This window comes from Pecten maximus, chromosome 5, assembly GCF_902652985.1.
Source record: "Pecten maximus chromosome 5, xPecMax1.1, whole genome shotgun sequence".
NCBI classification, from domain to species: Eukaryota; Metazoa; Mollusca; class Bivalvia; order Pectinida; family Pectinidae; genus Pecten; species Pecten maximus.
Window position 1 is genome coordinate 15570799 of NC_047019.1, and position 14069 is coordinate 15584867.

At 33.0% G+C, this 14069-nt stretch overlaps 1 protein-coding gene across 1 annotated transcript; it reads left to right on the top strand.

Annotated features, from left to right (window-relative positions):
• The first annotated feature begins 132 nt into the window (after nt 1–132).
• On the top strand, nt 133–12614 carry LOC117327290 (eukaryotic translation initiation factor 2 subunit 3, Y-linked-like). Its single transcript, XM_033884215.1, has 13 exons — nt 133–270; nt 1786–1849; nt 2494–2555; nt 5770–5835; nt 6050–6171; nt 6590–6684; nt 7605–7763; nt 8153–8287; nt 8615–8709; nt 8976–9120; nt 9924–10093; nt 10376–10548; nt 11888–12614. Exons 1-13 carry the CDS (start codon nt 175–177, stop codon nt 11940–11942), a joined length of 1437 nt encoding a protein of 478 aa, XP_033740106.1. The 5' UTR covers nt 133–174; the 3' UTR covers nt 11943–12614.
• The last annotated feature ends 1455 nt before the right edge of the window (nt 12615–14069 follow it).

Genomic DNA, 14069 nt, shown 5'->3' on the forward strand with positions numbered 1-14069 from the left:
TAGTATCGAGAAGAATACGTAATAAAATTTGATTGGATAATTGAGGCAAACCGGAAATAATGGGAACGAGTAATGTCTGCTTTCATGATGGGAACGAGTAAAAACTCCTTGATCACACAAGCGCTTCATTCGACAGTCAATATGCACAAAGCGTTACCGTAAGTAAGACTTAAAATGCGGCTTGCATCAGACAGCATGGCAGCTGAAGACGAAGGAAAAGAAGTGAAAAATCTTCAACCACACTTATCAAAACAAGATTTGAATACTCTAGTCAGTATTTATATGTGGCCTTAATTCATATGTTGATCGTTTCGTGTTTGAAATTGTCGGACCTGGTCACAAACCAACCTAAAGTATGGTGACTTCAGGGTTTATGACAGGAGCAGGTCAACTCGGCCATCTGTTTTGTTCACCGGTATAAAATGTGAATCAACTCATCAGTCCGATTACGATTGAACTGTTCTTTCGAATGAGTATGCGTGTGGATAGTGAATATCAATCAGTGACCCAAATAGATCATACACTCACAACGGTTACTATATTGATCACAATACCAAATCAAACTACCGTAAAGCATCAAATTAGTGGTCGAAATGTCTTTATATCAGCAATTTTATAAACACTTTATCAGCATATTTGACATTTGTTCATTAGCGTTTCGTGATCAATGTTGCCAATAAAGCAAATTTTATCAATAATACTGATGAGAATCACTATAAATTTCATGATCGATCATCACCATTATTTCTTACATGAATCTATGATTGATCATGAATAAAAAGGGAAACATCTGCAAATAAAAAGGGAAACATCTGCAAGAACAGTTACACCAATGCAAAATAGGGGGAAATATTATGGCCATAGGTTTTAGGCATCTAGCTATGTTTTAAAATGTTTTTTCAATGCATTTTATTAATTTAATAACAGTGATATTGTTCATTGATTAATTGTTGAAGTCAGCTGTAAGATAATCTTCAAACTTTCCTTGTAATAATCAAACCATGATCGATTAATCAAAGTCAGAGGTAAAACGAAGAATCATATTGATTAATCGTAACAACATTAGTTAATAACTCCCTGTCTTTCGTTGTATTTTACATTTAAACACCAGAATTTATTATTTCATAAGAAATGGTTGCTGTGAACAACTTTATAATTTTGCTGAAGTAGCTAGGTTCTGTTTTTTTAATTATTTTACAGGTTTATTTCTTCTATAGTTTGTGAAATTTGTTTCTTCATTTATTTGTTTTTTTACATCATTTTGTAGCTACATTTAGTAATAACTGTTCATACAAGGGGTTTATATATCAAACTGATGCAACTTTCATTGATTTTGTGCAACACACCTTATATCAAGGTACCACTAGTACTCTCTTCATTTGATACAAAAAATTCTGCTGAAATCATGATAAAATTAAACCTACTGAAATATGGCATCATTTCACGCTACACATGTACAATGTTCAACATATCTACCAAAGTTTCGCTGAGATAAGGAAACAAGTTTTTATAGGGTTACAGTTATAGTGTGCATGTGTACATCATATAGATATGAGGGAAGTTGAAGTGGTGAGCGTTATCTATTTCTTGTCGTATTATTTTGTTTTAGATGTTTATTTACATAATTGGATTCATCTAAAACTCCATTGTCCCGGGGAGGAGATATATGTATTTGAGACAAGAGTTGCTGCCTTAGATGAAAATTATGGGATAAAAGCACATGTTATGATTTATGCAAGTAAATAAGTTCATAGTTCTTTAAAAAGTTGTTGTTTGAACTTTCAGAACATAGAGAAATTAACACCATTGACACTTGATGTGATCAGTCGACAGGCCACAATCAACATAGGTAAGTTTGTATTTTGGTAATAAACCTTACGATGAAACCAACAAACCTTTAAATTTTGTTTCAGAACAGTTATTTAAATAGACGAAATTGAGAAGTTATGTGCCAATGTAGCAATTCAGTTTTACGTTGCTTCCATTTTTAACAGAATACATAAAATAACAAACTATCATTAATTTACAGGTGTTAGGTATCTCTGATCATGACTAGGCTTTCATGAGATGACAATTGATACTTGGAATTTAGCCATTTCAGAAACCAAATTGTTTATCTGGAAGGTCAAAACATATCGCCGAATAGCGAAGTCCTTTCAAGCACAGGAGTCTAAAATAATTCTAAAGAGTCAAATAAATACTCTGTAGTGAAAGCCTTGTATTTCTGGTTTAAATAAAGTGATTCACTACAAGAAAGGTTTCCAAAAACTTCAGGTAGATTGATAGCAGTGCATGCACAGCTATTGATGGAACTGATGGATCTATTTAAAGTGTATACTCTTGTTCATTCAGTATCAGTTTAAATTTGCATTCTTCATAAAGCTGCCATGCATTAATAAAGATCACTTATTCAAGTCAGTGCTGTGTTTCTGTTGAACAATATCTTGCATATAATTTCCTATGTATTCTATAACCATTCATTTGCTGTTGTAGGCACCATTGGTCATGTGGCCCATGGGAAATCCACAGTAGTAAAAGCCATATCTGGTGTTCAGGTTTGTATAAAGTTTATTTCTTAGTTCTGTACATGTCTACCCATCAGTTCCCCAGATTTCTCGATTTTATATTTCGTTTTGCTGTTCTGTTATACGTGTTGTGTTTGGGGTTTGCTTGGCTGTGTGTACAATATATAGAAAATCTCTAACACGTGGTGCCTCCAACTTATATTTTATTCTTCTTCAACTAAACATCAAAACAACTTCCGGTGATGGAAGGACACAAATTACGGAACAATAAACATACTAACATAAAAAGATGATATTGATTAATTCCGGATACACACTTGATGGTTGATAATATATATATATATATATACCATATATATAACATCCCCCCCGCAAAACCAAAATTGGTCCCCAATTTTGAAATAGTTACCATCAAGTGAGTATTCTAACTTTACAAGAGTATTCAATTAAAAAAAATTATGAACATGTGCATGATTTGTTTTATAAAAAGAGAACAGGACATATCGCAGTAGACAAAGGACCTTCCAAAACATAATTATTATATAGTTGTGTCAGAGTTAATGAATGCGAATACTCAAAATATAATTTGGTAAAAATGAGAAATTACTGCAGACCAAATTTACACACTAACCTCTTAGAATCACTTGAGCTGGCCAAACTACAAGTACACAATCACACTCTGATACATTGTCTGAACAATTTGTCAATTCTATCACTTTATATCTTATAATAAAATTTTCTGGTAAAAATGAAAATAAAAGTTTTATATAGTCAAAGAATTTTTAACCATGCTTATACAAGTCTCTGCTATTACCTGGTAGTACCAATGTAGTTTCAAGGATGGAGTAATTGAATTGGATATAAATATAAAGTTTTATAAGTAGCATTTATTTAGTTAACATTTTATCAAGCTCAAGATTCAACAATACAAATTAAAATACATACATAAATGTCAGTCATCAATTTATAGTTTGTTCTGGCAATACTCAACTAACTGTTTACTATTACAGTATCATCATGTTGCGTCCTAAGACCATGTGATTTAAAGTTATAGAGAAATTGACCATAATAAAACTTGCAATAATCACACAAAATATACATTAACCTGCCAGCTTTATATCTATCCCTATCAGCCTTACCGTAGCTATACATGTATATGCGCTGAAAAATATCTCGGCATGGCCTTGTGGTTCATAAATAATCACAATATCAGAACATATATCAATTACTACCAAATACTACCAGCATGAAATCACCAAAGTTCCAAAAACATTACAATGTACAATATAATACTACCCGAAATCCATGTAACAACATAATACAGTTGATATACTTATTGATTATATGCTCATCCTTTAAAAATGTTAACCAAATATGACATGTGATCCACAGTAATATCAGCAGAGATTTCGCTCTTGAAAATTATAGTATATTTCCGATATAATTTATCTGAGAAAACATTCATTAACATTTAGAAAACAATGATGTTGTGCAATATAATACTGTATTGTCATGACTAGAGGGCAATAATAATGTTAAAACACTGACAAATCAAGAGCTAGATAAAAGGTAAAATATACTATTATGGAATACTGATGTATCAAAAAACAAATTTATAAGGTATATAATATCTAGTGTTTCAATTGCAATGTTATTGATAAAAACTCACTTATTTTAAAAATAATCAGTATGTTTCAGTTAACTAAGATATCACAATTTTAAATGTTTAATGCACTAATTTTTTTTTCAAATAAATCTTGACTGTGTGTCCAAAGGCATTGTTCAATACACTGAAACCTGATCTGAAGTGATCATAGCTAAAAACTTTTTTCAAAGTCAACATGTTGAACTGGATTTTGATGTTATTATTAATTCAGCAATCAGGAAAGTTACTATAAACCTCTAAAACTTCCTTGACAGTAGGCCTAGGACTCGACATCATCTTCAAAGGATGGGTCACAGTGGGTACGAGAATGGCGGTCACATGCACACTCCTAGTATGTCACCGGAAAGTTACTTGACGAAACACATATAAACAACGTCGGTTCACCACATCAGAGATGTTGATCTTCATATATAGATACATATTAATGGATGTTGATAAATAAATGAAACTAAATGATACGTTTCATGTGTCCATCGTCACTGTTAGTGTAGATTGCCCGTCCAGATCATGGCGGAACTTCAGGTAGCCTGTGCAGTTGTACTAGTACCAGCACTTCCCCATTCGACAGATTTGTCCAATATCATGTTGACGTTCTTACAGACACAGGACGATGATTTCTTACAAAACTATATATGGGTGTGTCCCTAGGTCCTGGGATTTTGTGGATTTCACGAAGACAAAAAAAATCAAAAGTTCAAACAATTACATGACGATTGACGACACTTTCAAGTTTCAACAGACGAACCACGTGCTCCATCACCGACACATATTATTTACATTATCTACAATACGAACTCGTCAGCAACAGCTGACGGTTTCTGATGTCACTCACATTGTCATCCGGGATTTGGATTCTCCACCATGTTGTGTTTGGGGTTTGCTTGGCTGTGTGTACAATATATAGAAAATCTCTAACACGTGGTGCCTCCAACTTATATTTTATTCTTCTTCAACTAAACATCAAAACAACTTCCGGTGATGGAAGGACACAAATTACGGAACAATAAACATACTAACATAAAAAGATGATATTGATTAATTCCGGATACACACTTGATGGTTGATAATATATATATATATATATACCATATATATAACATACGGTATATATTGTAGGTAGCCTTGACATCAAAATAGTGATGGATGGGTAATGTGAATGGTGGACTACTTATAATAATGTATAGGTGGTCATGTTTTGCGAAGCCTTTACTTTTAGAAGATTTGGTTGATAAACATAAATACTAATGTTCTCACTATTTCTTTGCCATATAGAAACACACATACGCACCCACCACACACATGCATGTCGCACGCACGGGAGGCCGTCCTTACATGACCTTAGCTGTTAATAGGACGTTAAACAAAATAAACCAAACCAAACCAATAGAGCCTGAAAAATGATAATGTCACATTTGTTTGCTTTTGTATCAAAATCATTGATGACTTTTCTGTTGGCTATTACTTATGTGTCTTAAGCTTCCCAACATGTACAGCATGATATTTCTTCCAAATTAATGAATGACTAATTGTAAACTAATACTGATATGTTTTTGATTTAATGTTATTTCTTTTTTCCAGACTGTTCGATTCAAGAATGAATTGGAAAGAAATATCACAATTAAGTTGGGATATGCCAATGCAAAGGTAATGTTATAATTATTCAAATTTTCCAAGATTTCCCCAAATATTTTGTGAAAAACATGAAGCTAAATATAACAGATTTTCCAAAAAATATTATTATTGTTATTCTTAACGGTTCATCAACACTCAACAGGTCATTAGGACAAACATGTGGTGAGCAAACAAAAAAGATAAAATTTTATGCTGAACATTATATATTGCTGTTCATGTGTTTTAGATTTACAAATGTGACAACAATGCGTGTCCCCGCCCAAGCTGCTACCGGTCATGTGGCAGCTCAAAGGAAGATGTTTTCCCCTGTGACAGATCAGGATGTCCTGGGAAATTTAGGGTATTGAGGTAGGGATACATTGTTTATTCCCTTTTATCATCATTGACATTATAGCAAGGCAATCTATAACATTTTCTTCAAACATTAAAACAAACAGATGAGTACCGATGATTATTAAGAAATGATGATTCTTGTTACATTATTAAAAAACAACCTTCCTGATGGCTGATACCTATAATCCATTACAAGCTTCTGCAAAGACATACATAAACTATCAATAACCACAGGAATACAAACAAATTTCTAATTATCATTTTATTTTGAAAATGTTATAAAAATGTAGCACAGACATGATGCATTTGATATGTTTTAAGGTAGTGATCTCTATGTTATATTTTTAAAAATGAAAAACAAATTGTTTGATTAAAATATTGTTTGGTGTGAATGTTTGTTGTTTCAACCTAGATTCTACTACTTCCATTTCAGACATGTATCATTTGTAGACTGCCCAGGTCACGACATTCTTATGGCCACCATGTTGAACGGAGCAGCTGTTATGGATGCCGCTCTTCTTTTAATTGGTAAATTTTATTGCTGTATTAATCATCACCAGATTTATTCTAGTTCAGTCAAAAAGACTGATCAATTTAGGTTAGGTTTCCACTACCTTAATACCCTGGTAGTTTGATTTGAAGGAAAAATATTTTCCTGTTAAGTTATGTAGAGATTTATAAAATGCCTATTAAGGGTTTGTTTGCTGGGTTTATCGCTCTTTGAACAACCAGGATAATTTTGAGGCAGGGTCTCCTCGTAGAAGTTGGTGATTTACTCACTGAACAACATACAGGAGGCCAGTTGCATGTGATCCAGAGCAAAGATAAAGTGTCTTGCTCAAAGACACAACCATGACAGCACAGACCAGCCCTGTTTCTCAGTTTTCTGAGGAACACAAACCAATATGGGTAGGGAGCATCTAACCACATACCTCTGATCTTCACCTGAGGTTATTTGGAGCTCTCGATTGATCTATCGTGGCCTTGTAATAACAGCATCCTCTGTCTCATCAGCTCTTCCTGTTGTAAGCCATCCTCTCATCTGACACTGCCTTGTCTGGTCTGTAATTTTCTCAGTCCTCACATTCCTCATCTCTACAGGTCTTCCTCTTGTAAACATAAGCTATGTGGAACTGTAGGAAAACCCACAGGGACAAAACCAACATGTTGAGGAAGCAACTAACCCAAAGAAACATCATCCCCCATTGCCTGAGTGTTTCACACCCATAGCTTGCATTCACTGATCAAGACATTATGAAATGTCGGTGCATTAACAAACACTCTGACTCTGATTTATTAGAATTACCTGATATTATCAATTTATGTTCATATGTATACTTTGTTGATAAACTAAGTCCAAACGTGTAGATAGATATCTATGAATTAACGTTAGATATCTATGAATTAACGTATTGTTGTATCTTCAATATATTTGTTTCTCTTCACAGCTGGAAATGAATCGTGTCCCCAACCTCAGACATCAGAACATTTGGCAGCTGTAGAAATCATGAAGCTAAAGCACATCCTGATTTTACAAAACAAGATAGATCTGGTGAAAGAAAGCCAAGCTAAGGAACAATATGAACAGATTCTTTCCTTTGTCAAAGGTAGAGAGCTCTCTTATATAGTTCTTTTAAGTACTTGATTATAATTCTTACTTTTTAAAATTTTTATTCAAGTATTGGTCCTATTACAAACATTACTTTTTCGTCTTTTTGTAATAAAGTTATCTGCTCTTTTTGAGCAGGTATTGATGGTTACATCATTAATTTGCATGAGAAAATCGTTTTCCTCACAAACTCATGATGTTATTCTCATAAACAAATGCCACAACAATCAATACCTGGTTGATTTTAGGTGAAAGAATTTGGTATGTTAAAGGAAGCATGGTTTGCACATGTGCAAGACGTTTCTTTCTTGTCCATGTAAGAAATTAAAGTATTGCATACTCCAATTATCCCAGATTGATGAACTTGTTACCTGTTTGTTTCTTTAGGTACGATAGCAGAAGGTGCTCCAATCATCCCTATATCAGCCCAGCTGAAGTACAACATTGATGTTATCTGTGAATATATTGTTAAAAAGATTCCTGTGCCTCTCAGAGACTTTACATCAGAACCCAGGCTTATAGGCAAGTACACCAAAGACATTGTGAAATAACTTATCCAAGATGTATGCATACATCATCTACATTACAAGTTCTTAACATCTTAATGGTACTCTTTGATTTTAAATTTGCAAGCAGATCTTAATTTTGTGTGTGTGTTTCTTCCTTGATTAATATAAACTATTTATATTTGATTGAATAATTCCCCACAAATATTCAAAGTAATTGAAAAGTGATCTACTGTTAATTGGAAAAAAGTTTTTCTTTGGAAAAGAGATTGATGTTCCTGTTAACAAAATAATCTATTGGTTTTGAAGTAAACATTTCATGTTGACAATTTATTTTTTGTAGTTATCCGATCTTTTGACGTCAACAAACCAGGAAGTGAAGTTGATGACCTAAAAGGGGGTGTGGCAGGTGGAAGTATTCTAAAGGGAGTCCTTAAGGTAAAGTTCAATTCTTTATCACTGTTGTTATAGGGATTATAAATGCATAAAAAATTAGAGATGCATAATTGACAAGAGAAGTAAGTGTTATCCAGGAAATCTACTTTTTGTTACTTTATTATCCGAACGACAGATAATATTCCAAGTGACAAAATGAGCTCTGAAGAGGTTTAGTTCCTTTTGAATGTTATGGTGCAATGATGCTCTTCACTTTAAGTTGTATTGTCTGTGAGTAGGTAAACATTATGAATGGGCTTTCTTCTCAGGTTGGCCAGGAGATTGAAGTTCGACCTGGAACTGTATTAAAAGACCAGGATGGAAAGCTAACGTGTACACCTATATTCTCTAGAATATTGTCGTGTTTTGCTGAGCAGAACGACCTCCAGTATGCTGTACCAGGTGGATTGATTGGTAAGTATACATGACCTCACAACACTTACAAAATATCTACGAGGGCTGATTGATAAGTTGTGAGCCTATTGAAGGATTTCAATTTTGCCAGACATATTGTATTAATTTGTCAACATAATTCCCTTCAGTATCTATACACTTTTGCCAGCTGTGTTTAAGGGCCTCAATGCCACTTTTATAGAACTTCATTTTCTTGGCTGTTCAGAAAGTCATCCACTGCACGTTAGGGTTAGGGTGCCTGAAATAGCTGTTTTCAGTTTTGGAAATAGATGAAAGTCTGATGGACCAAGATGAGGTGAATAAGATGGATGCTCAATCAATTTAAAGCTACAATCGTGAATGGCAGTCATGGCAATGACCAGACTCTTTCACCCTACCCCTAGCCCTAACCAATTTTGTCCATTTTGCAACTTGTTTACTTTAGAGTGCTACCTCGTCGATTTAAAATAACCAAATGAGACCAGTCCTTGTGTACATGGCCCTATATAATCGGAGAATAGTAAGACTTAAAAAGAACATCCTTGAGTACCTCCTTCAATACGAGGCTCACAACTTATCAATCAGTCCTCGTATATATCAGTTTTCAAATACATGTGACGAGAAAGTCTCGGGTACTGCTCAGTGCTAGATTTAGTCAACCTTTGTGACAAAGTGACCAGTTGTTTATCAAAACAAGATAAAAGATGAGAAAAAGTCTAATTTACATAGAAACGTGGGAACATATTTTAAAGGTGGTCCCTATCTATCTGTGATCTATGATTTATTTGTATGCCACAGTAAGTAAGTCTTCTGTTATTTTACAGGTGTTGGTACCAAGATTGACCCCATGTTGTGCCGAGCTGATCGTATGGTTGGATGTGTGCTGGGAGCAGTTGGTGCTTTGCCAGACATCTACACAGAACTCACAATATCATTTTTCTTGCTGAGGCGTCTGTTGGGGGTGAAAATGGAGGGCGACAAGAAGGGAGCAAAGGTAGACTTAATACTGTAATTCTGCTTTGAACAAAAAAAACAAACATATGAATGAAAATCTTAAAAGTCATTAAAATTAAGAGCACCAAAGGGAATGATAATTAAGTTAGTTTAGTTTTAAACTTAAGATTCAACATAATAAAGTCACAACTCTTTGCAGTATATAGTTGCCAGAAATGGCTGTGTATTGCTTTAAAATGCTATATATGGTATTCATGTGTTTTTCCTTGATATTTAAAAATCCAATAGAAAGTAGCAAGATTTTTAAAACTTTTGATTCCAGGTGCAAAAATTGTCTAAGAATGAGATTTTGATGGTGAACATCGGATCATTGTCAACGGGCGGCAGAGTGTTAGCAGTGAAGGCTGATTTAGCCAAGATTGGATTAACCAACCCTGTCTGTACAGAGATAGGAGAAAAAATTGCTCTCAGCAGGAGAGTAGAGAAACACTGGAGGTGAGATACTTTGTTTTACTCTCATGTGTCACGTAACTCACTCATATAGTTAGTAATTGTTCGGGATTACAAAGGCCCCTTTCCCTATAGAGATTTTGTGGTATTCCCAAATTCATTACAATATTTCCCCTATCAGAAGTGTCCCTGTTCATCAATTTGTATGAAGAAATATTGATCAGTATATATTTCAAGCAGATGTACTTCTGCTTCTAGTTTCTATTTATTGAAGCTAATTTAAACATAAAAAAGATCTGTTGATATTTCTACAATTTGCAAAAGAATTCCACTGTGTTTCTTCGAAGGGAAAAGGTAAAGGCCTCTGTAAAATAGGGGTAAGAAGATCATTGTATAGATCTGGGATTGGATACATACATAGTGTAAAAACAAGAAGGAAACAAGATGTCATATAAACAGTGCTGTGACTTCATCCATATACAGATTAAAGTACTTAAAATATAAAATGAGTAAAATATCAACTTTTTGCTATGCTTATAACATGTCATTTTAATTTTTTAATAGCAGAAAAACAATGAGTACTATGTAATTTTTTAATAGCAGAAAAACAATGAGAAGTAGATAAAACTTTATCATTAAAAAAAGGTTATATGCAAGAAAATTACATAATCAAATTTAGACTATCGTGATGGCGTTTTTTTTAAAAGTATGGTTCCTTTATTTCAGAATTTGAATTTCCTGTATACAGCCATCATTTATATTTTTCTCCTGTATAAAGCCATCATCAATATTTCTTACCTGTATACAGCCATCATCTATATTTCTTACCTGTATACAGCCATCATCTATATTTCTTTCCTGTATACAGCCATCATCAATATTTCTTACCTGTATACAGCCATCATCTATATTTCGTACCTGTATACAGCCATCATCTATATTTCTTACCTGTATACAGCCATCATCTATATTTCTTACCTGTATACAGCCATCATCAATATTTCTTACCTGTATACAGCCATCATCTATATTTCTTGCCTGTATACAGCTATCATCTATATTTCTTACCTGTATACAGCCATCATCTATATTTCTTTCCTGCTTACAGCCATCATCTATATTTCTCTCCTACTTACAGCCATTATTCATTTTTCTTTCCTGTTTACAGCCATCATCTATATTTTTTTCTGTCTTAGAGCCATATTCTATATTATATCAATAACATATCTGGTGGTCACTTCACATTGTGCTGACTCAGAGTATTTTAAATGCTGTATTTTAAGACAGCTATCATGCTTTGTATAATGCACCAATGCCTTAGTAAATACAACTACAAAGAATATGATTTTTCTAATGTTACTTAACTATTACATTTCACTTTCAGGTTGATTGGCTGGGGTCAGATTCGTCAAGGGCGTAAAGGTCACGCCAAACAGTAAATAGGAGGACATTCACACCAGATACGTACTGTAGTAAAGGCTCTGTGATCCAGTTGGATGGTGTATATAATACAGGATTGCTACTGTAAAAAGATTCCTGAAAATCACCAGCATTTTTAGTCCAGTACATCATTCATATAGGATTCAAACTGTTGTATGACTGTGTTAATTGAAGCACAATAACTCGGAAAGAGATTATGTTACAACAATTTTGTGGAGAAGCCTTTATCTGAACAAGGATTCAGACTGGCCTTTTCAAGGAAATTATGTACAAAACGATTGGACGCAAACCTTAATATGAATGACCTCTTCCTTCTGAGAAATATAATGAGATCATGTGACTTGTTTACATACAAAGATTTTCCTTTCAATCCCGAGATATCTGCAATATTAAATCAAAATTCTCCTAGAAGAGAGACAAAAAATTAGCATTTATTTTGTGATTTAATTGATGTTGAAAAAGTACTTCATTAATGATTTAATGCGAATTTTGAAAGCATTTTTGCAGATGTAAGAAGTGCTTAAATAAGTTTGTACAAAATGCAGGTAGAAGATATCAATTTTCCACAGAAAAAGTGCCGTCATTATAATAGTACTAAAGGATAAGTTAATAACTGTAACAACAGATGTCATTTGATAAAAAAAAATAAAATAATTTATTATCCAATCTTACTTTTTGTTAAAATATTTTCTCATTGGTTGTTTGTGTCTGATTTTGAGTATATTAAAGTATGTTTTAATGTAACCATAATTTCACATGAAACACTTTTCATATTAAGTTATGTATATAATTAACTAACATTGCAGAATTATTAAAACAACTTCCTTTTTATGCCCTCACTTCAAAAGTAAATTGGCGTTTAGTGTTTGTCAGAAATATCTTTAATATAGCTACATTTTTATAACGCTTACAGGGTTTAGCTTTGTTGATTATTTCTATCTGATCAGTGATTTAAAGAAGGCGACAATGTAGTCATCAAAACCTCACACTCTTAAATGTGATATTGGTTGTGTTATATAACTTATATGTACACACAGTTGCGCGAAATTTGTTCTGATCAAATCCTCTGCAGCTGTCATCTATTCAGAAGCCAAAGAGTTTATCGGGTACTCCAGAATATACCTCTTGAGATTCTGTGTTTTAATGTTTAAAATGTGCTGCTCATATTGGTACAGTATTTCTGTTACTGTATGTCAGCAAATAACAGGTCTATTTCCAAACTTCGACTAGTTCTTCTATGAAAATAACATTTGTTGAAGTACATTGTATTTGATAAATAATCATCTTTTTACCTGTCAAAAATTCTACACACAAAATCTTAAGATATACACTCACAAAAAATATGGTCAGTTTTGATTAACACTGTATCACTATTTAACTTGTAATGAAAAATCGTAAAAATGTTTCTTTTACCTGGAATATTAGATGAGAAATGCATGTGTTTTTTTGTTTGTTGAAAATCGGTAGTGAATTATTATCGATATAACACCAATCATACAAAATATTACATAAAAAGTTGTCGGGAAAACAATAGTCAATATTGCTTTAATTATGATTATCAGAGTAAACAAAAACAAAGCAAGGTACTTTTAAATTCATACATACTACTTGAGAGTTGTGTCTCTGAAAATTGGACATATATTTTTACATTAATATCATATGGACACTATGACTTTTAACTTCAATAAAAAGCAAAACAAAAATCAAACTATACAACAACATAAATCTCATTACAAAATGTATACATGGTTAAAGTTCTAGTTATACTAAATCAATAGTTATTTATAAAATTACTATCATCAAAGGAAAGTTTAGAAGAGAAAGTGGGAAATTAGAATTATATCCAGAAATGAACTACAAAATGTGGTAAACACTTAAAAAAGATCGGTGTCATGGTATGCTGTTCATTGCAAAAGATTTGATATCGGTTATGACCAATTTGCTTAAATCTGAAGGAAAACATCCATTATGTATACCTTCGCAATAACATGTAAGCCATGGTACATGTGCTTGGTAAATGACAAGTAGTCGATTATTGAAATATCTTTTAAATGATTTCAAATTAATTTCAAACACTGAATACTGTAAACCTTCATATTTCAGCAGTAATTATATTTTTGTGTGGT